Here is a 24293-nt window from a genome sequence, read left to right on the forward strand (position 1 = left end):
GATGGCCAAAATCAGCTGGCCAATTGTATGATGATTCTTCAATTTCTTTATGTCAAGATTATTCACATCATCATTTCCCTCTTAGGAAAGAGAAAGAACTATGAAAAAGATGTTATGACTGTACAACATGAAAACAATGTCTATGTATTATCATTACTATGTTCAAAATCTATCCAAGTGGCAATGAGGTTTTATTATTAGAATTGGAATTAGAATTTATTTCATTAGGCTTATGTTGAAAAAAAGCCTACTCGTGCTGGCTTCAGCAGCACGTATACTAAAATTGGAACGATACAGAGAAGATTAGCATGGCCCCTGAGCAAGGATGACACGCAAATTTGTGACGTGTTCCATACTTAAAAAAAAAAAAAAAAGAAAGCCTACTCAACACAAAATTCTAAAAGGAGGCTGAGCCCAAATCTCAGCTCAAATGTCCCCTTCCTCTATTAGGCATTTCCTAACTTACCTAATGTAGCCCTGCCACTCTTGATCCTATTACTATCTTTTTCTTTTATAGCACTTATTGCTTTCTCAAATTATTTAATTTTTTGATTTATTAATTTCTCCCTCACCTACTAAGAAAACGAGAGCTCCATGAAAGCAGGAACATTGTCTGCTTCCCCTCTGTATCTTCTGCACCTAAAGAACTCAGCAAATGTTGACTAACTAAATGAATTACAGCACTTAAGGCAGACAACCTAATATAAAACTTTAGATCAATAAATAAGATTTATTTTTTTGTCCAGACTATCTGGATAGTCTCCATTTCTGATAGTCCTCAGTTCTCTACTTCACTTTTTGCTGCTTAGACCCAGAGCTTGATTTCTTCCTCACCTATCAAAATTGGAACTTTTCCCCAAGATACAAAATAGTTTATCATGGTATATTAACTGATAAACCTAAATAAATAATAAAAATAATTAATACATAGAGGGTGGCAGGATTAACAACCTAACTACTAGGAAACAGTGTAAGAATCAAAGCAAAAGGATCCGTTTTACTGCCTTTCTATCTTAGCTTTAAGAGCTTCCATTGTATTTGTCAGTCTCCTCTGATTTATTTTTCCCTCAGCTATAATAAAAGACAAATAATAATTTATAAACACTGTGAAAGGTTCCAACACTGCATAAATACATTTTGAAGGTTAAAATTTGTTTTAGAATTTTGCACAATAGCCTTTCCAAATGAAATCAAAGTGGAACAATTAGGACATTTTTCATTTAAGTTAGTAATATGATGACTTGCTGCTAATCTCAAGTCCACTCGTATTCTTTCTATACCTCCCATCTACTCCTGTACTACCTGAGACTACCAGGTACTACCTGATTATTTAGAAGCAAATCTCAGACATCATATCACATCATTTGTAAATATAAGGACAGTTTAAAAAATATGACTATTAAACCATTATCATGCTAAAAATTTTAAACATTCCTCATATTATCAAATATCTAGTTTGTGTTCATATTTCCCTTATTATCTCAAATTTTTTATACAGCTATTGTCTTTAATTGCAAATGTTGTCACAACTCTCAGGTCCCTTTTAATCTATAGGTCCCTTCTGTGTCTTATATTTCCTTGCACTTTGTGTATCTCTTCATCTGACTGTTCATTTGTATCCTTTATAATAAACAGATGATTGTAAGTATAGTGCTTTCCTGAGTTCTGTGAGTCATTCTAGTGAATTTTCAAACCTGTGGGGTGGATGTGGGAAGCCACAAATTTATAGTTGGTTGGTCAGAAGTACGTGTGGCACTGAACTTATGGCTGGCATCTGAAGTGAGCAAAGTCCTGTAGGACTGAGCCCGTTAACCTGTGAGTCAATACTAACTCTAGGTAGCTAGTGTCAAAACTGAATTGAATTATAGGACAACCAGTTAGTGTCAAAGAACTGATTGTTAGAACAACACAGGAGTGCTTGTTGATAGTAGGTTAGTAACCGTTTCCGGGCCTCTTCAGTGGACATAACTAGCAAATACATATTTTAAAAATAAAATACATTATGAACACATAGTGATATGTCCGATTCAAATTCAGAATTATAGGGTGTTTTAAGTAACTCTCATTTATCTTAAATAAGCATTTCCTTTCACCTATGCCAAAAGTCCTAGTTCTCAGTAACACTAACATAATGACTCATATACTTCACCCCAAAGAATAGTCTCAGAATGAAGCTACAAAAACTAACATAATAATGATTGTTGAAAATATTTTAAGGGTTGCTGTTGTTACTGTTATTATTATTTGCAGGTCTTTTTGTCTGTTAGTTTCCTACTCAGGGAGGCAGAGTCAAATTCCTATTTTTCATAAACTTGTTTGCAATATTTCCACTCTATGTGGTTATGCCACCAAATCAATATAAAGTTAGGTTCATTCATTTTCAATTTTTAGGAATTACTCTTTCTAGAATTGATATATAATTGTGTAAAATATTTAGAAGAATACAAAATCCAATATACAAAATAAGATACATTTTTTACCTGTATCCTCCATCCTAGTCCTATTAATTCTGTTCTTCCCACTCCTAAGAGAAACCACTTTAAAAACTGTATAGCTTATACTTCAAATCTTTCTTTTTAAATCAGCTTTGCTGACCATAATTTCCATACAATAAGCCACTGTTTTAAGTGTTCAGTTTGAGAAATGTACACAACTCACATAAGCACCACTAGAATTATGACATAACACATTTCTTTAACCCCTCCAAAAGTTCCTTTTTATGAAGTCGGTCCCTGTAAATATAAATTCTTTTTGCAGTCAATCCCCCTAAAACATAAACCCAAACAATCCTCGGGTTGCTTTCTGATATCAGACTTACTTGTTCATAAAAATATCATCACACAATAGGTATTATTTTCTGAACGTCTTCTTTCATTTAGAATAGTGTTTTGGGGGCTCATCCAGGATGTTCTGTATCAGTAAATTGTTCATTTGTTGAGCAGCATTTCATTGTATAAATATACCACACTTTGTTTATCCCACTTGGGTTGATGGACATTAGGGTTGTTTCCAACCTGGAAATCATCCAGGTTATAGACCTTGATTTTTTCTTTGAAGACATGGAAAATGAATAACATGAAATTGAGATTTTCTAAAGATTTTAAGTATGAAATATCACACTTTACTGAGAGAGTCGTTCAGTAGAATACAGAGAGTTAAAATAGAAGTGATGCTTCAGTAGCTCATGATAAATGTCTAAGGACAGAGTAAAAATTGTTGGATATTATACAGTAACATAGACGATCGGGCCATACAAATATGACTTGAAAGCAGTGGCTTGATTTGAGGCTTTAATCTTAAATTAGTACAATTGATTATACTCGCCCTACAGTAGTAAAGATTTCAAAATTTTTTAAAGTATTTTTTTTTTACCCGAAATGCAGGAATTTTGCTTCCCATGAAAAATGTTCTCATAAATACTCTAAAGCCTGGCAATGAAGATATGTTTTTCTTCTCTTCTTTCCAAGACCCAATTAAACAGATTAAACAGAGAGGGAAATAAACTCACAACAACAAAAAGAATAAGTGGAAAAAAATAAGTGGAAACAAGTAGAAGAAAAGTTTATGAAAGTCAGAGAACAAATTAAAGTATGTTCATTCATCTTTTCATTCATTAAACATTTGTTACGTCCTATTATGTAAGAGACACTAGACTACGTGCTAGGGATACAGCAGTGAACAAAAGAGAAAACGTCCCTATCAAGTATTTCATATGCTACTTTGGGAAGATATGGAATAAAAAAGTAAACAAATAAATACAATAAATAAAACAGAGTACAGGTAACCAAGTCTAGACTACCCAAAGGAGGGTGAGAAATCATTAAAAAGGAGGTACCCTTAGAAACTAAAAATAATATCGCCAAACTTAAAAAAAAAAGTCTTCAGAGAGACACAAGCACCTTTCATCTGAAACAGTCCACAGAGTTCTAAGTAACATGAATGAAAAAGACCCACAATTAGACCCATCATTGTGAAATTTCAGAACTCCAAGATAAGGAAAAGTTCTCAACTTTAAATAGAAAAGAAATAACAATCACAAAAGAACAATCCTCAGCTTGTTATCAAACTTCTCATCAATTACATTGAATTCTCATAAGTAATGGATCAAGGTTGTAAAAATTCTGAAGGAAAATTATTTTGAACCTAAAATTCTATTTCCAGACAAACATTATAGACAATCTATAATGGAATGCAGTTCATGCAATAGATGGGATAAGTAAGAAGCTGAAAAATGTTAGCAATGTGGCAAAGAAGCAATTGTTTCTTCGTTTTACAAGAAAAAAAGAAAAAAAAAAGAAAGGTCAGTAGAAATTTGAGGGAGAAAAAAGCAATAGTCTACATATGAACAAAATTTAAATGTGATATAGTTTTGAGGTATTAGTAATGAATTAAAAAAAAAGGATCTATTTGATCTTAACCCTAGGAACATTCTCCTTCGGGCAGGACAAATGTCATGACCCTGGCAGAAGTAAATATAATGTCAGCCTGCAAACAGTCTCAGAAATTTTAAAAAGTATATATATACATATATAGAGAGAACTACATACATATATGTTTATAATAATAGCTATAGAGTTACAACAACATTCATTAGTGTTCAACTTTTAGAATAAATCTTTAGACAAAGTATAGAAGATACAATTGTGGTTATGAACCAGAATAGAATGCAGATGTTATTAACCTTGACAATAAAAGAGTAAAACTACAAAATTGCTGGAGAATTTAGAGGAGGAGGATTAAAGGTGCTAATATTCTTAGATTCTGTGATAGAGAGTCAAGAGATACTGTCAAAAGAGTATAGCATAAGAAATAGAGGTCAGTGCTTATTATTTAAAGTTACCAATTCATTCAACAGAAGTAAAACTAATCTCTTAAGTATGACAGTTTGAGAAATGAAAGGAAGTGGAGGTTGTGTTAGGAGCTAAATCTTCATCATCAAAAGCAGGGAGTCAATAGCTAATATCGAGATCAGCAGATCTCAAAGTGTTATTCTAGTCCCTAGGAGTCCCCAAGATCCTTTCAGGGGGTCTGCAAAATCAAAACTATTTTTGTAATAATAACAAGATATTATTTGCCTTTTTTATTGTGTTGACATTTGCACTGAAGGTGCAAAAGCAATAGTAGGTAAAACTGATGGCATCTCATCACAAATCAAGGCAGAGGCACCAAACAGTATAGTAGTCATTATATTCTTCGCTGCCATGCATGTGCAGTAAATAATAATAATGATAATAGCCAGTTTTACTTAAGAATGTCTTAGGGACTTCCCTGGTGGCACAGTGGTTAAGAATCTGCCTGCCAAAGCAGGGGACATGGGTTCCAGCTATGGTCCGGGAATACCCCACATGCTGCAGAGCAACTAAGCCTGTGCGCCACAGCTACTGAACCTGTGCCCTAGAGCCCGAGGGCCACAACTACTGAGCCCATGTGCCACAACTACTGAAGCCTGCGTGCCTAGAGCCCGTGCTCTGCAATAAGAGAAGCCACTGCAATGAGAAGCCTGTGCACCGCAACAAAGAGTAGTCTCCGCTCGCCACAACTTGGGAGAAGCCAGCATGCAGCAACAAAAACAACACCCAATGCAGCCATAAATAAATAAATAAATAAATATTTTTTAAAAGATTGTCTTAAGTATATCTTTAAAAATACTCTCCACGATGAAACTGAAGTACAGAAAGTACTTCTGCTACATACTAAACTAAAAGAGCTTTCTTGAGGAAAAGCACACTGTGATGGAGTTAGCTGTGAGCTGAATTAGCTACATTTTTGTTTTTTAATTATTTGGCCATGCCATGTGGCATGTGGGATCTTAGTTCCCCGACCAAGGATTGAACCTGCACCCCCTGTATTGGAAGTACAGAGTCCTAACCGCTGGGCAGCCAGGGAAGTCCCTGAACTAGCTACTATTTTCATGGATACCATGAACACAAAACTCAATCATCCAATATTTTCCAAATAACCAAAGAATTATTTTTAAAATCCATTTGATAAGGATAAAAATCCATTTGATAAGCAAAATAAAGAGATTTTAATGCTATAAAGTATGAAGTTCACTAATGGGCTTTCAAATTCTATACTACAATTAACCATTTGGAAACTATCACTAGATACATTTTGGTGTACTCTCAAGGAATATCTACAATTATCTAAAAAGGAATATCTACAATTATCTAAAAATTCTCTTCTTTTACAAATATATACTGTGTGAGGCCAGATTTTCATCATATATGTCAACCAAAAAAACCTAACAACAGATTGAACACAGAAACAGATATGAGAATCCAACCAGACATTAAAGTAATTGACAAAAATGTAAAACAATGCTTTTTCTCACTATTTAAAAAAATTTTATTAAAAGTATGACTTTTTTTAAACATGTAATAGATTTTAAAACAAATTCTTAAGTAAATGTTTTAAAATTTTCTCAGTTCTAATATGGTAAATATGAACAGATAAAATGCACATATACAAAAGCTCTTTGGGATCCTCAACAATTTTTAAGAATTTTTGTGAGTCTGGATATTAAAAGGATTGAAAGTCACTACTAGAGATAAATCAGCATATAGCATTATAGGTATTTACTTAAAGACATGGCAGTGATTATTAAAGAGCTAAAACCAAGAGCATTTAAAAGTGGTTTTCTCAAGGGGAGTAAGATTGGAGGTGGGGAAAGATAGAATAAGGGACTGTTTCATTTTATTTTTAGCTTCTGATGCTTTTTAATTTTAAGCAATTTTAATGGTTAAAAAAACCCAAATTTAATTTAAAAACAAATTAATAAAATACAAGGAAAAATAAAAATAGAGAAGATAATGGAAAACAGCATTACTGTTTTTATCAATCTTTGCATGGTATCTTTTTGCTCACCTTTAAGCATCGTTACAGCCCCTATCAATGTTTTCACATCTTCAACAGCTATGAGATCAATTCACATATATAAGCGTGGATACTTAAAAAGCAATTCATATTTGGTAATTTTCAGAAGTTCCTCTAGAATTTTCTCACCCACTGTGTCTATTTCCTCACTTCTAGAACAAAATATAATACTACCTATCTTATAGGCTTTGAGTAAGCATTTTAAAAGACAGAGTAAGTGCTGAGACCTAGGCCTGGAATACTATATGTGCTTAATAAATGATAGCCATTAGTTTTATCATTTTAAAATTAATAGAACCAGAATCTATACCTTTTCTTCTAATACAAAGAGACAGCCATACCATATTTTTTTTCTATTTTAAAGTTTTTGATATAACACGGATGATTATAACACCTCTTAAATATAAAATCTAATTTGTTAGTTTTCTGATCTTAACTCTAGATGTAATATATGTCTTAGGAGCTTATCATAATGGTCCAGATAATAGCTTTTCATAAAGAGAAGGCAAATATTCTTATATACATGGAGAGAAAAAACTCTGTAGTCAATGTTTTTGCTCTTCACATATGGTAATGTCTATAAAAATGTTAAGTTAGGATGTTATTATTTTAATTAGCAAACAGTTAACAAGTCATGGCAGCATGACCTGTTACCCACTGGCTTCCATAGATGTGCCAGGTGTGGAAAGAAAGCAAACAAAAATCTCAATTGTACAGTGAAGGGATATATAAATGCAGTATACATGCACACACATATAATTTTTGGAACTATAATTATTAGACCAAGAGATTATGAAGCCATGTTAAAAATCTTTGGTAATATGCTCTCAGTCTCTATATAACATAACTGATGCAAATAAGTCATTCAATTTCTGATTATTTGCCAGGAGAATAAGAAGGTTTCTTAAGTTCCTTTTGGATTAATCTTAGCTAACTAGGATTTTTAAGTTTTGTTCTGTGAATTAAAGAATTTTAATAATTTTTAATGTAAAATAATACCTATCTATAATATTTTATCATTTTTAAAGGGTATACACTTACTGGAACACATAGTTGAGTTTAGAACAATAATCCCCAAACCAATTGACAGTATTTTTCCAGATTCGTTATACATAGGAAATTGATGTTGGAGCCACGACAAAGAGGTCATTGAATACTACGCTAAACCACTTTATTTACTTAGCTGATGTCACCAAGATGGTGGGATAGGAGAGCCCAGCCTCTGTCTTTCAACAAAGATAAACGATGTCTCCCCAAAACAAAAACAACTCTGGGAGAACTATGGAATCCACTGAAGAAACTTCAGCAACGTAGTGGAACAAAAAAACCCTGAGAATAATCACACAAAAAAGGAAGGAAGATAGCTTTATTTTGCCTGCATCATTCCATCTCCCAAGCTGTATTTGCTCAGTGCCAAGAGGGAGCTTCCCAGCTAGAAAGAATTCTCCTCACCAGGAAAGGAAAAGTAGAGTGAGCAACCAGGTTTTCCCAGCCTTTGGGACACTGCACAAACATCTTGTTTCCATTTCACCCCACCCAGAGAATGTCAAAGCTGAGACAAAGCTAAGACGCATAGAGAGGGCTAGGAACAAGGAGGAAAAACTGGGGCTACCAATAGCAACCACACAGCAGGAGTGACCATGGTTCCCAATGACCTGCTCTGCAGACAAACCCAGCAGCTTCTGCCACTGAAGAAACCAAGGGCTACAACAGCCATCCACAGATTCCCTACAGATTTAACTGGCTTTCAGCCCACAGGTTTTCACCTTCACTTACATCACCTCCTTGAGTCCCTCCATGCTCCTCCAAAGCTGGCAGAATCACACTAAGAGAGTAGATCTTAAATGTTCTCACCACAAAAATACACCGGGGGGGGGGGGGGGGGGGAGGGGCAGGAATTATGTGAGGTGGTAGATGTGTTAACTGACCTTATTGTGATAATCCTTTCACAATATTTATGTATACAAAATCATCATGTTGTATACCTTAAACTTATGTGATGTTAGATGTCAATAATATCTCAGTAAAGTTGGGGAAAATCCATGATATTTTGATGTACTAGCAATGAATAACTGGAAATTGAAAATTGTAAATATTTTGAATTGTTGGTACATTTATAATAGTACCAACAACCATGAAATATTCAGATATAAATCAAAGAAAATATGTGCAAGATGGGTGTACTAAATACTAAAAACTATGAAACTCCCATGAGAGAAGTCAGACTTAAATAAATGGAGAGAGACACCTTATCATAGATTGGAAGACTCAATACTGTTAGATTGTCAATTTTCCCAAATTGATTGATAGATTAAATGCAATCCCAGTAAAATACTAGCAAGAATTTTTGTGGAAGTTGAAGCTAATTCTAAAATTTATATGGAAAAGCAAAAAACAATAAACTAGAATACCCAAGACAATCTTGCACAAAAAAAGAATAGACATGAGAATGACAGTTCCTAATTTCAAGCTTTAATATAGAGATATAGTAAAGGATAGACACAAAAATCAATGGAACTGAATAGATCATCCAGAAATGGAGCCACACACATACAGCCAACTTATTTTCAACAAAGGGTCAAAGTCAATTCAATGAATAAAGAATAGTCCTTTCAACAAATGGTGCTGGATCAACTGAATGTTCACGTGTAAAAAAAAAAGAACCTCATTCCATAAAAAGTTAATCCAAAATGATTGAAGACTTAAATGTAAAATCTAAAACCATAAAACTTCTAGAACGGTGCTTGTGCTGTCCTTTATGCTAGCTGCTAGTCACATGTGGCTACTGAACTCCTGAAATGTATGTTGTCTGCATTGAGGTATGACATAAGAGTAAAATATCCAACAGATTTCAGTCTTAGTATGAAAATGGAAAGCAAAATATTTCATTAATAAGTTTGTATATTGACTAGAAGTTTAAATAATAATTTTCAGACTGAGTTAAATATAATCTACTCATATTAATTTTACATCTTTTTAAAAATTAATTAATTTATTTGCTGTGTTGGGTCTCCACTGCTGCACGCGGGCTTCTTTCTCTAGTCGTGGCAAGTGGGGGCTCCTCTTTTGTGGTGGCTTCTCTTATTGTGGAGCACGGGCTCTAGGCATGCGGGCTTCAGTAGTTGTGGCATGTGGGCTCAGTAGTTGTGGCTATTGGGCTTAGCTGCTCTGCGGCATGTGGGACATTCCTGGACCAGGGCTCGAACCCCTGCATTGGCAGGCAGATTCTTAACAACTGTGCCACCAGGGAAGTCCACAACTTTTAAATTTTATTAATGTGGCTATGAGAACATTTAAAATTACATATGAAGATTACATTATATTATATAAAGATTGTCTTATATTTACATTACAGGACAACATTGTTCTAGAAGAAAATACAGGAGAAAATCTTTGAGGTTAGGTAAAGTTTTCTTAGATACCACACAAAAAATCACTATCCGTAAAAAATTATAAATTCTTCAAAGACACTGGGAAGAAAATGGATAAGTAGTGGAATTGGAAGAAATGTTTTCAAAATATATACCAGACTTGTATCTAAACTATATAAGAGATTTTCAAAAGTCAATAATCAGGGGAAAAAAACAATCAAAAAGTGGGCAAAAATATTTGAGCAGACACTTCAGAAAAGATAATAAGCAGATAGCAAGTAAGAATTTGTTGCTCAACATCATCTGTCAATAGGAAAATGCAAATTAAAGCCACAATGAAATACTGCTACACACATATTATGATGGCTAGGAAAAAAGAAACTGACATTACCAAGGCTATCAAAGCTGAAGAACAACTGAAATGCTTATTTCAGTGATGGTACAGCCACTTTGGAAAAGCAGTGGCAGTTTTATTTTATCAAGTTAAACATGTACTTATCATAAATGCCAGAAATCCTACTTCTAAGTATGTTCCAAAAGAAATTAAAATTCATGTTCACCTGTAAGAACCTACAGGTTTGAATTTTGTAATGATTTTATTTATAATTGCCCAAAACTAGAACAACCCAATATTTCATATCAGGAGAAAGGATAAAACAGCGTTGTTAAATTCATACAATGAAAGGAAGTAACTACTGATACTTTCAAACCCATGGATGAGTCTTAAAAACATGTTGAGAAAAGAAGCTGTTTATTAAGATTACATACATTACATAGTATTATACTGTAAGATTCCACCTACATTACGTCCTATAACAGGCAAAAGTAATCAAAGATGCTAAAAGTGTGACAGTAATATGGTTTGCCTCTTGGAAGGGACGAGTGGTAAGAAGCATGATGGAATTACCAGGGAAGATGTAAATAGCTATATTCTGACTGCAGTGTGATTTATGGAAGTATATTTGCCAAAACTCATTATATTGTAACCTTAATCTGTAGTTTTATTGTATGTAAATTATAGGTCACTTTTTAAAGTGCAAACGTTGGGTCAAAAATATAGGCTTGAGACTTCCCTGGTGATGCAGTGGTTAAGAATCTGCCTGCCAACGCAGGGGATATGGGTCTGAGCCCTGGTCCAGGAAGATCCCACGTGCCACAGAACAACTAAGTCTGTGCGCCACAACTACTGAGCCTGCACTCTAAAGCCCACGAGCCACAACTACTGAGCCCACATGCTGCAGCAACTGAAGCCCGTGTGCCTGGAGCCCGTGCTCCACAACAAGAGAAGACCATGCCCCGCAACGAAGAGTAGCCCCTGCTCACTGCAACTAAAGAGAAGCCCGCACACAGCAAGGAAGATCCAACAAAGCCAAAAAGTAATAAATAAATAAAGTTCTAAAATATATATATATATATGCATGTGTGTGTGTAGGCAGTGTGTAGTAATTGAAGGTTTTTGAATAGTAGGGTAGCACATTAAAAGCTGTGCTTCAGAAAGAATTATCTGGCAGCATAGTGAATCAGTTTCTAATGTCTATGAAGTCTACTATCTCAGCCTACCAAATAATAAAAATCAGGACTTTTGTAATGGTATGAAAAAATTTTTTAAAAGATTTAGTCTAGATAATTTAAATTAGTATAGTATCAGAAACTTGCACAGAAAAGTCTCCAAATTAATAACTTGAACAGTATCTAATGATCATAGTGAGATGTTTTAAAGCCTCACAAGTAGCTGAAACGTGTTCTAGTAGATTCTGTTGTTCTTCTTCTGTAGGTTTCATATCCATGTTTTTCAGAATAGCATCCACATTACTGACATCAATTTTCTCTCCTTAGGAAATAAGAACATTATGGGAATAAGGAAAATATCAAGTGTGAAGCTCATGTGTTACAAAATATACAAAAAGAATGTTGCTACAGAAACTACTATAAGTTTAAAAAGCTCATTTTACCTATCCATATCTCTAGTACATAACATAGTTTGTAGCACTGCTAGTTATTCAGTAAATATTTGTTAAATGATTTAATTACTTAGTTAGCAAACTTTTCACTCACCAATAGATGACCTATCTTTTATTCCATTTTGCTTGTTCACTTTTTTAGCAGTTGTAAAATAAGAAACAAGTTAGGTCACAAAGGTAAATGATACCAGAGTAAATTTTATAAAATTTTTAACATAAACATAGAAATTTTGTTAATATTGTTAAAATGGCCATACTATCCAAAACAATCTACAGCTTTAATGTGATCTCTATCAAATTACCCATGACATTTTTCACAGAATTAGAATAATCCTAAAATTTATATGGAACCATAAAACACCCAGAGTTGCTAAAGCAATCCTGAGGAAAAAGAACAAAGCTGGAGGCATAACCCTCCCAGACCTCAGACAACACTACAAAGCTATAGTAATCAAAATAGCATGGTACTGGCACAAAAACAGACATATAAACCCACACACCTATGGTCAATTAATCTTTGACAAAGGAGGCAAGAATATACAATGGAGAAAAGATAGTCTCTTCAAGCAAGTGATGTTGGGAAAGCTGGACAGCTGCATGTAAATCAATGAAGTCAGGGTACTCCCTCACACCATACACAAAAATAAACTCAAAATGGCCTAGAGACTTAAATATAACACACGACACCATAAAACTCCTAGAAGATAACATGGGCAAAACATTCTCTGACATAAATCACACCCATGTTTTCTGAGGTCAATATCCCAAGGCAATAGAAATAAAAGCAAAGATAAACAAATGGGACCTAAGCAAACTTACAAGCTTTTTCACAACAAAGGAAACCGTGAACAAAATGAAAAGACACCCTAAAGAATGGGAGAAAATATTTGCAAATGATACAACTGACAAGGGCTTAATTTCCAAAATATACAAACAGTGCATACAACTTAATAAAAAAAAATGACCCAATCAAAAAATGGGCAGAAGACCTAAATAGACATTTCTCCAAAGAAGAAATACAGATGGCCAATAAGCACAAGAAGAGATGCAACCGTTAATTACTAGAGAAAAGAAAATTAAAACTACAATGAGGTATTCACACCACACCAATCAGAATGGCCATCATTAAAAAGTCTACAAATAAATGCTGGAGAAGGTGTGTAGATAAGGGAACCCTCCTACACTGTTGATGGGAATGTAAATTGGTGCAGCCACTATGGAAAACAGCATGGAGGTTCCTTAAAAAACTAAAAGTAGAGCTACCATATCATCCAACAATCCCACTGCTCAGCATATATCTGGAGAAAACTCTAATTCAAAGAAATACATGCACTCCAATGTTCACAGCAGCACTATTTACAATAGCCAAGACATGGAGGCAATCTAAATGTCCATCAACAGATGAATGGTTAAAGAAGATGTGGTACATATATACATGGAATACTACTCAGCGATAAAAAAAAGAGTGAAATAATGCCATTTGCAGCAACACAGATGGACCTAGAGATTATCATACTTAGTGAAGTAAGTCAGAAAGAGAAAGACAGATACTATATGATATCACTTATATGTGAAATCTAAAATAGGATACAAATGAACTTATTTACAAAACAGAAACAGACTCACAGACATAGAAAACAAACTTATGGTTACCAAAGAGGAAAGGGGGTGGGGAAGGGGTAAATCAGAAGTTTGGGATTAGCAGATACAAGCTACTATGTATAAAACACATAAACAACAAGGTCCTACTGTGTAGCAGAGGAAACTATATTCAATTTCCAGTAATAAACCATAATGGAAAAGAATATGAAAAAGAATATGTATCTATATGTATAACTACATGACTTTGCTATACACCAGAAATGAACACAACATTCTTAATCAACTATATTTCAATTAAAAAAAAGAATAAATGAAGATTCTTGTTTCCAAGACATAATGAATCCATTGCAAAATAAAGCACTTTGAAACAAACAATAGACAAAAAAAAAATCAGTATTCATACTATCTTTCAGAACTGAAAATGAGTTCCTTTGTAGGAGATGATGGAGATAAGACATATTCATTCTGCCCATATAAGGAGATAGGGGTAAGACATCTTTTTTCCCCTGTTATCTAACAAGAATAGACTATTTAAATTTGAAGTATAGTTGATTTACAATGTTGTGTTAATTTCTGCTGTACAGCAAAGTGATTCAGTTATATATATATATATACATATATACACACACATATATATACTTTCTTTTTTATATTCTTTTCCATCATGGTTTATCACAGGATATTGAATATAAAGGTAGACTTTTAAGCATCCATTTTAGTGAGCTGTCCCTTCCAATTGTGTAAACCAACCAAGAAAAATAAAGCCTGTGCCTGACAGTTCATTGGGAGCCCTGGAAGGCAGCAAGACACACAGACTTTCCTGAGAAAACACAGCCAGAGGAAAGTAGAGAAGAAATGGGAGCATTGATATCTAAGAGGGAAAGTCTGAGACAGCCTCCAAAGTTTCCACATCACCAGTACGGCATGAAAGAATAGCAGAACATTTCCTGTGACACAGTGAAAGGAGCAGAGGTTGGTGGGAGAAGAGCCAAAAGCCCCAAAGCAGCCTGGCAGTCAAGCTGAGGTGAAGAGCGACAAGTGCCAGGGCAGATTACAAGATAAAATGACAGATGAAAATGCAGGTCATTCAAATGAACACCAGTATATGAAGGTATAGCAGTAAATGAGAATCAGAGCAGACATATTATCATAAAGATACCAGAGAACCACGCAGTTCTCTTTCCCTACCGACACCCACATAAGCCTTCCAGAACATAGACACTACCCTCTGGAGAAGGAAAAAGCAGAAAAATCTTTATTTAACTTATAAAAATGTTGATATGAACAGAATTTAACCCAGTAGTTAAATTACGTTTTCTACCACCTGGAACACAAACTCATGTGTGCAAAACCTCTAATGTCCCTAATTTCTCTAAGTTAAGAAATAGAAAAGTAAAAGCAGTCAAATTTTTGTACACTTGAGATTTTGACTGGAGAAATTTGTACCCTGCAAAATTTATATAACTAACACTCACTAGATTGTAGGCTCCATATGGTCAGGAACTATATTCTGGTAAATGTAAGGAAGCTATAGCCTACTTTGCATTTTTTTTCTCTTGATTTTGTTTCTTTCTGGTTTTGGTTTCCATTTTTCTTGTCATACACCTGAGCACTTCCTCCAGTTGTCAGGCAGAAGTTTAGGATAAGATCCTGCTGGCCTGGTCTTGGTACCTGCTCTACACCACTGAATCACTGGTGTTATCAATGTTAGATGATCATCCCTTCCCCTTGGCTCAGCTCTTGCCCTCCTGGATGGGTCCCCCTTGGTTTTCTAAACTGCAGCACATGCACCAGAGCACTTGGCTATAAGTGCCATCTGTTCTCTATCCACAGAATGGCTTCCTTTTGTCACTAAGATCTTGGAGACCTACTTGGGTTTCCTCTGCATTTGGTCATCCCTGCTTTGACTTCTTAACTGCAGTAACCTGGCTGCGGCTGCTCAGGTCCCCATCCTGCCCCTTTGTGTCCTCTCTGCTCTCCTACACCACACACACACCCACACACACAGTCCTTCCACTCAGAATGTTTTTCCTACCTATCCTGGCCATCTCCCCTGTATAATTAATTCTGTTTTCACTGACTGAGTCATTTGGTCATGTTTCCTCCACCCCCACCCCCCATCTAGTTGCCTGCAAGTATCAATCAGGCTCTTCCTCTTTTGAGCTCCCTTGACTGTGGAACATTGTCTGGTCCTAGCTGTGGTTCCCATCACTTCCCCATCACCCTCCTTAATTAACTTAGTGCCTGTCTCATGTTTAATCAATCACATCACCAAAAAGGGGAGGGCGAGATAACTTTTTTTTCACACTTTATAATCATATAAAAATAGTAGACAAATTGCTAATGGTTGGGTTTTTCCATAATTTTCAACATTACGGATTATTTTTTGGTTTTGTTTGCAAGTTAAAGGATATGTCATTGTTTCTTTAACAAACAATAATGCACCATGTTGCTATGCATAAAATTTTCTTCTATTTAAGGTTGAAAATTCTGCTTTCATAACATTGTAAAAAAAAAAGAGATTTGTATTTTTTAAATACAATTTACAAACATTTAACAGTCAGTCACTGTAATTCACCATATTAACAGAATAAAGGACAAAAACAAAACTATCAGCTTAGAAGATAGAAAAGGAATTTTACAAAATTAACAATCATTTATGATAAAAAAAAAAACTGTCAGTAAACTGGAAAGAGTAAGGGAATTTCTTCAAACAGGGCCTTAAAAAAAAAAAAAAAAAACCTACAGCTAACATACTTAATGGTGAAAGACTGAATGTTTTACCCCTAAGATCAGAATAAGGCAAGCTGCCCATTCTCAACACTTCTGTTCAACATTATATTGGAGGAACTAGCCAATAAAATAAGGCAAGGACAAGAAAAAGAAATAAAAGGCATGGAGAATGGGAAGAAAGTAGTAAAACTGTATGTATTTGCAGATTACATAGTTGTTTACACAGAAAATCCTAAAGAATCTACCAAAACACCAGGACTGATAAGAGAATTTAGCCACAGGGAACATAAATAGATTCTATTTTATCATATTAGCAGCAAACAATTGTTCCATTTTATTCTTCAAAAGGACATTTCCAAATTGTCTTCTGAAGAACACAGGAGAAAATAATACGTGTGATAAAAAGGATTCTGTACCAACTTGAGGCTACCCTTGAGAAATGAGTGTGTTAGTAAAGATAGTAGGATCGAAAATGGTGATAGGAGCGTCAACTCTAACTTAATATTACTATTCCTTTAAAAAACAAAAAAATTAAATGTCCAAGGCAAATATAGGAAACTATTAAAATTTGTTAAATCTATTATTTTCTATATTTTTCTCTGTGTTTGAAATGTTTCATAATTTATCATTTCTAAAATTATCAAAATAAAACAAAAAATAGAGTTCTGTGATATTCTAGCAGATTGATTCTGCTATGAATCAAATATATCAAATTCTTAAATATATATCATCTTTAATAGTCTAGCATCAGAGAAATTTGTTTGTTTTCTACTTTAGTGTTTTCCAAATTTAGCCACTGACCTCACTTTTATGACATACCAATAAATATCTAGGGCCAGCATTCACAGACAGCAGTTTTTGATATGCTGCTTCATAAATTTACCCAATCACTTCCCAAAGTAATTTGAAGAATTTTTCAATGAAAAATAAATGTATTTAAATTAGAAATAAAAATTTAAAAATATGAGAGGAAGATAATAAATAACAAACAAAACCAATATAGTTACAGTTATTAAATATTAAATTTAAGTCTGAACTTGCTGGTAGTTAAGGTATAAAAGGGAACTCAGGTTATTACCTACACAAAGGAAAACACTGGTCTTTGGGAGAGGGAAAGTTTTTTCTGATACTAAATTTCAAGAGACATTTTTCACTAAATAGCATAATGGACAATCTCTTCAGAAGATACAGTGACAATTTTAATATGTTTTCTCTCTCTTGGTTTTGAGACATAATCGACATACAGCACTGTATAAGTTTAAGGTACATAGCATAACGATTTGACTTATATACATCATGAAATGATTACCAAAATAAGTTTAATGAACATCTATCACCACATGTAAATGAAATGAAAGAAAAAGAAACACAATTATTTTCCTTGGGATGAGAACTCTTAGGATTTACTCTCTTAACAACTTTTATATACAACATATAGCAGTATTAATTACATTAACTGTATTGTACATAACATCCCTAGTACTAACTTATCTTACAACTGGAAGTTTGTACCCTTTGACCACTTTCCTCCACTTTCCCCTCTTCCCACCTCCTGCCTTTGGCCACCACAAATCTGATCTTTTTTACGAGTTTGTTTGTTTGCTTGCTTGCTTATTTGTTTTTGAAGTATAACTGACCTGCAACACTATGTTAGTTTCTGGTATATAAGATAGTGATTCAATATTTCTATATATTGTAAAACGATCGCCATGATAAGTCTAGTTACCACTTGTCACTACACAAAGCTATTACATTATTATTTGATACGATTGTTTTTAATGTAAGTTCTCAAAATCAGATGAGGTATTTTATTAGGAAGTTGCCCCAAAGAAGGCATTTCTACAAAATATCTCTCTATAAATATTTTTAGTTTGTCAAAGCTATAATGTGTACCTATCCAAAAGTAGGTGGAAATGATCAAAGAAGTAAACCTTGAGCTTCTGCAATCATAGGACATTTTAAAATGTACAATATGAAGTGATTTGGAAGTGGATATGGTTTTGGCTTGAAGTTAGAATTATTCTTCCCACCTAAATATGCAAAGCATAAAATGTTCTTTCCTTTTCAGTACCATAGGGCAAAAAAAAATAGCTCATCAGAAAACACAGAGGCCTGATATTACAGATATACTATGCAAACCAAATGAAGAAAAGGATTTTCAACATTATATTTGAAAAACATTGTACTAAAATTAAACTTTGAGTTAGTGTACAATGAGAGACTGAAAAAAAGGGGAGCCCATTCAAAGAAATACCCAAGGAAAACAAAGTTAAAATAACAAAATAAAAGAAATTCAAACCTGAACAAAAATTCTCCTAATAGTAACAAGGGTTTTCATCAGTTTCTCAGTGAAGAGTTATAAATTAGTATCAGAAACCCACTACTTATCATAGGTTAATATGTCATGCAATTACACTTTAGAAAAAATAGAGTAATTTGCAAACAGCCTAATTCCAAGTATCGGTTCAGTAATATTTAATTAATATAATTTCTGTCTTCATATGGTCCTTAGTGAAAGACAACTGCAGTCAAGACTGGTGCTCAGACTAGGCAGCAGAGGTAATTAGTTCTCTCTAAAGCTCAAAGTGTTTTTCAATTGTGCTACACATCTGACATGTGTGGAACAATGACATTACAAAATTCTGCCAATGTTAAAGCAGCTTAAGACCATCTCAAAAGTCTATCTGGCGTTTTCCCAAAAGCTCTCCATTCTTGGGAAATTCTTACTCACTTTCACGTGGAGGTGAAAATCCTGAATTGACCAAATTGCCCATAAACTCTTCTAAATTCACTGTCCCATCCTCTGAAAGAAACAGACACATCAGGGAACATGGGAAAGGTAAATGATCAGAGAAAAAGAGGTAGGCACTCATAGTATAATTGCTATACTGGAAACAATTTACGGATTTGACCTTGAAATGTAGTTATATACATGCCTATATGCAATCAGACTGAATATACATATTCAGGCAGAAAGGCAGATTCATGCAATCATTCAGACACACACACTCACCCTCTATAGATCCCTTCTCAGTGGGATGCCAAATAACTTGAACCTAACTGAGTAGTAGGTATAAAAAAGCCTTGGATAAATCCATGAAGCACATAAACCATTTAACAACTCTTGAAAAATTCAAACAGATGCATGTTAGCTAAAATAAAGGATCCTAGAAGCATATTAAATACTCACCCATGATAGCAACATTGTTCAGTGCACTTTGAATCACATCTTGGGGTAATGGAAATCCTATATTTTTCATCATGGAGCGAAGGTCATCTGGATTGGCCACGTTTTTCCTAATGGAGGCCAGAGCTTTCAAGGGTCCTTCTATTTCTATATACAAAAAATATATACAATGTTTAAAGTTTTTTAAAACACTCAAATATCAATAGTAGGTACTGAATAACAATGATTACTACTACTGCTGCCACTGCTACTACCACTACTACTATTACTATTGCTGCTACTACCTCCCCACTCTACTGTCAATTATTGGCACTTATCAGTCTGAGCTTGCTAGGCAGTATGCTCAGTGCTTTACACATGCCATCTCATTTAATCCCACAAAATTTTTGTGAGGTCAGTACCAATATTTCCCTTTCTTAACAGATGAACAGCCTTAGAGAAGCTATTTTGTCTAAATATACGTAGTTACTAAAAGTGAAGCCGTGGTGCTGCAGAAATTGGACAGCTACATATAAAAGAATGAAATTAGAACACTTCCTAACACCATACACAAAAAGAAACTCCAAATGGATTAAAGACCTACAGGTAAGACCAGACACTATAAAACTCCTAGAGGAAAATATGGGCAGAACACTCTATGACATACATCAAAGCAAGATCCTTTTTGACCCACCTCCTAGAATCATGGAAATAAAATCAAGAATAAAGAAATGGGACCTCATGAAACTTAAAAGCTTTTGCACAGCGAAAGAAACCATAAATAAGACAAGAAGACAACCCTCAGAATGGGAGAAAATATTTGCCAGTGAAGCAACGGACAAAGGATTAATCTCCAAAACATACAAGCAGCTCATGCAGCTTAAGACCAAAAAAGCAAATAACCCAATCCACAAATGGGCAGAAGACCTAAACAGAATTTCTCCAAAGAAGACATGCAGATGGCCAACAAAAACATGAAAAGATGCTCAACATCACTAATCATTAGAGAAATGCAAGTCAAAGCCACAATGAGGTATCACCTCACACCAGTCAGAATGGCCATCATCAAAAAATCTAGAAACAATAAATGCTGGAGAGGGTGTGGAGAAAAGGGAACCCTCCTGCACTGTTGGTGGCAATGGAAGCTGGTACAGCCACTATGGGAAACAGTATGGAGGATCCTTAAGAAACTAAAAATGGAACTACCATATGACCCAGTGATCCCACTACTGGGCATATACTCAGAGAAAACCATGATCCAAAAAGAAACATGTACCACAATGTTCATTGCAGCACTATTTACAATAGCCAGCACATGAAAGCAACCTAAATGCCCATCAACAGATGAATGGATAAAGAAGATGTGGCACAGATATACAATGGAATATTACTCAGCCATAAAAAGGAATGAAATTGAGTTATTGGTAGTGAGGTGGATGGACCTAGAGACTGTCATACAGAGTGAAGTAAGCCAGAAAGAGAAAAACAAATACCACATGCTAACTCATATATATGGAATCTAAAAAAAAATGATACTGATGAACCCAGTGACAGGGCAAGAATAAAGATGGAGATGTAGAGATTGGGCTTGAGGACACAGGGTGGGCGGGGTGGGGCGAAGGGGAAGCTGGGATGAAGTGAGAGAGTAGCATTGACATATATACACTACCAAATGTAAAGCAGATAGCTAGTGGGAAGTTGCCGCATAACATAGGGAGATCAACTCGATGATGGGGGATGACTTAGAAGGCTGGGATAGGGAGGGTGGAAGGGAGTCACGGGAGGGAGGGCATATGGGGATACATGCATAAATACAGCTGATTCACTTTGGTGTACAGAAAAAAAACTGGCACAACAGTGTAAAGCAATTATATTCCAATAGAGAGCTTAAAAAAAAAACAAAATAAATGAGTCATAGGGATAAAATGTACAGAGTGGGGAATATAGACAATAACATTGTAATAACTTTGTGTGGTGACAGTAACTAGACTTACTGTGGTGACCATTTTGTAATGCATATAAGTATAGAATCACTATGTTGTGCACCAAGAACTAACATAGTGTTGTAGGTCAATTATACTTCAATAAAAAAAAATAGGGACATGTGATCACAGTATTCTAATAGGTTCTGCACTGAACAATATTTACATTGCTTTAATGATGTAAATAGTGGTTATTGATATAATTAAAAGTATGATAAAATGTCGGGGAGAGGATGAAGGAGAAGTAGAGGTATTAAATCTTTATCTCTTGTTACATTTATAAGATTTTAAATTGCTTTTTCCTTTTCTTTTTATCGTATCTACATGAGATGATAGATGTTAACTAAACCCACTGTGGTAATCATTTCACAATGTATGTAAAATAGACCTTAATTCTGTACACCTTAAACTTATACAGTGATATATGTCAATTATTCTTCAGTAAAACTGTAAAAAAAAAAAAGTTTTTAAATGTCAAGTTGAAACTAAATCATTTAAAACAAAACAAAAAAAAAAAAAAAGAGAGAGAGAGATGCTTAAGGAGACGTAATGACTAAGGGTAATGTGGTGCCCTGGATGGGATCTTTGAACAACAGAAAAAATTAGGTAAAAAAACAAGGAAATCGGAACAAAACATAGATTTTAGTTAATTATAACAGATCAGTAATGGTTCATTAATTGTAGCAAAAGTACTATACTGTTAATAAGAGGGAAAACTGGGTGCAGGGTAAATGGAAACTCAATACTATCTTCTTCACTTTTCTGTAAACATGAAAAGTAAAGTGCATTTTAAAAAAATAATTAAAAAAAAAACTGAAGCCAAGTCTGAAGTGCAAGGTATCTGATTTCTTAAGCAAAACGTTTAGCCAGCATGCTAACCAAGACACTTGTAGATATTTAAATTTTTGAGATTTAAGAATGATTAAAAAAAATCTCAGAACATATGCTTATACTTATCTCCATCATATCTGAAGATGGGAATTCCATTAAAGCTATGGTAGCTAATCATTAAAGTAATTCTCCTGCCAAAAAACTGGATAACTGGTCATAACTTGACGTGACTAGTCTCAATTTTTTTCAATCAGCAATACCCGTATGTACCAACACATACACCAAAAATGTCCTAACAATGGAAAGATTAGCACTGTTAGAGCAATACAAAAAAAGTTAACGTTTATTTTTGAAAGCATCATGCAGAAATTATTCATTCAAGTAAGAAAAAATTTTTAATGTATTATGATAAACACTATCATATCACAAACATTAACCCTATAAGAAAATTGTTTATAAGCCATATAGCTAGGAGAGTTTTACAAGGTCCCACTTAGAAAAACAAAGATTAAGGACAAAATCTTTTGTCAATTGAAAAAATGTACCATTTTGGCCACACCCTAAACACTTAGGCCCTGGAAAATAATTTCATTTTGTAGCCACTTAATTTAGGCCTTTTGAATTTAGTCATTTCAATTTTGGAAAGAGTCTAGAGAAAACTAAGCCATTTCAATTGATCTCAAAAACATATGCTATTGCAAGGAGACTCAGAGAATTCAAAATTGTTTTGAAGTTACTAACCTAGGCTTATTTAGTCTAAATTGCAAGGAGACGCAGAAGTTCCACAGACAGCTCTAGCAGTTGAGATGGCAGTTAACTGAATACATTAAAATCAGATTACAACCAAAAATACCATGGAGGGGGCCTATATGTTTCAACATGTTCCTCTATGTTTCAATAGCTAATATTCTCATGATAAAATCTCACTTTAATAAGTGGATAATAGGTTAGAAAAAGAGGAAGGAATACTGACCTTATTCCCACAGAATTTCAGTAAAATGGCCAAGACACTGCCAACTAATGGCAGCCATCTTGGATCACAAACTTGGATACTAGGATGAATCATCCAGATAGATTTTGTATATTTACCCCTTTTGAGTGATGGAAGAACATACTATAACTCCAGAAAATATAATTCAAGAAAAGGTTAGGATTAGAATCCCCTATTGATTCTTCATTCAAAGTGCATTTTTTATATATATGACATGCTTTGCAGCATTAGAAAACTGCACAAATGCACCTAATCAAAACTAAACAATCCACTCAAAATTATTGTCAAAAAATTATCACTCACTTGAAGCTTTTGTACAATATGGCGTTTGCGACAACCTAGTCAGGCAACCTTTTAAGTCCACTTTTCCCTCGTCTGAAAATGAAACATAAAGAAATGAAAGGTTTTTGGTCCAAAGATACAAAAGAATGAAGTAAGAAAACATGCGTGCCTATTAAAACTTCAAAACCAAAGGTAGCCCTATGTTTTTCTGACTCTCTGTTAAACACATCTTAGGCTAACTATGAAAAGGAACATGATTATGATGACTCCTGGTCTGTTTTGCTACAGAGCCAATGAGCATTTTATGGATTTTATAGATACCTTAACCAATTGGGACCACTGTTTTGGTGTTTCCTCTCTAATACCATATTCCCTTCGTTTTTCAGCATTACAAATCCTACTATAAGTGTCTTCATGGAAGATAATTTATCCACTAGAAGCTAAGTACCATAAACCACTGAGACATAATATTTAAAGAAAACTACATATACTTATGCG

The 24293-nt window shown here is 34.3% G+C and overlaps 1 protein-coding gene and 1 non-coding gene across 2 annotated transcripts in view; one reads left to right on the forward strand and one right to left on the reverse strand.

Moving 5' to 3' along the window:
- LOC130839599 (EF-hand calcium-binding domain-containing protein 13-like) overlaps nucleotides 1–24293 on the reverse strand; it is a 171078-nt gene that overhangs the window by 5576 nt on the left and 141209 nt on the right. Inside the window, 5 exon segments of the mRNA XM_057713837.1 lie at nucleotides 6830–6915; nucleotides 11974–12078; nucleotides 19275–19346; nucleotides 19734–19877; nucleotides 23817–23888. Coding sequence (XP_057569820.1) covers nucleotides 6830–6915; nucleotides 11974–12078; nucleotides 19275–19346; nucleotides 19734–19877; nucleotides 23817–23888 — 479 coding nt within the window.
- LOC130841161 (U6 spliceosomal RNA) lies at nucleotides 254–360 on the forward strand. Its single transcript, XR_009050197.1, has one exon. It is a non-coding gene; the product is annotated as a U6 spliceosomal RNA (small nuclear RNA).

Source organism: Hippopotamus amphibius, chromosome 17 (assembly GCF_030028045.1).
Source record: "Hippopotamus amphibius kiboko isolate mHipAmp2 chromosome 17, mHipAmp2.hap2, whole genome shotgun sequence".
Classification (NCBI taxonomy): Eukaryota; Metazoa; Chordata; class Mammalia; order Artiodactyla; family Hippopotamidae; genus Hippopotamus; species Hippopotamus amphibius.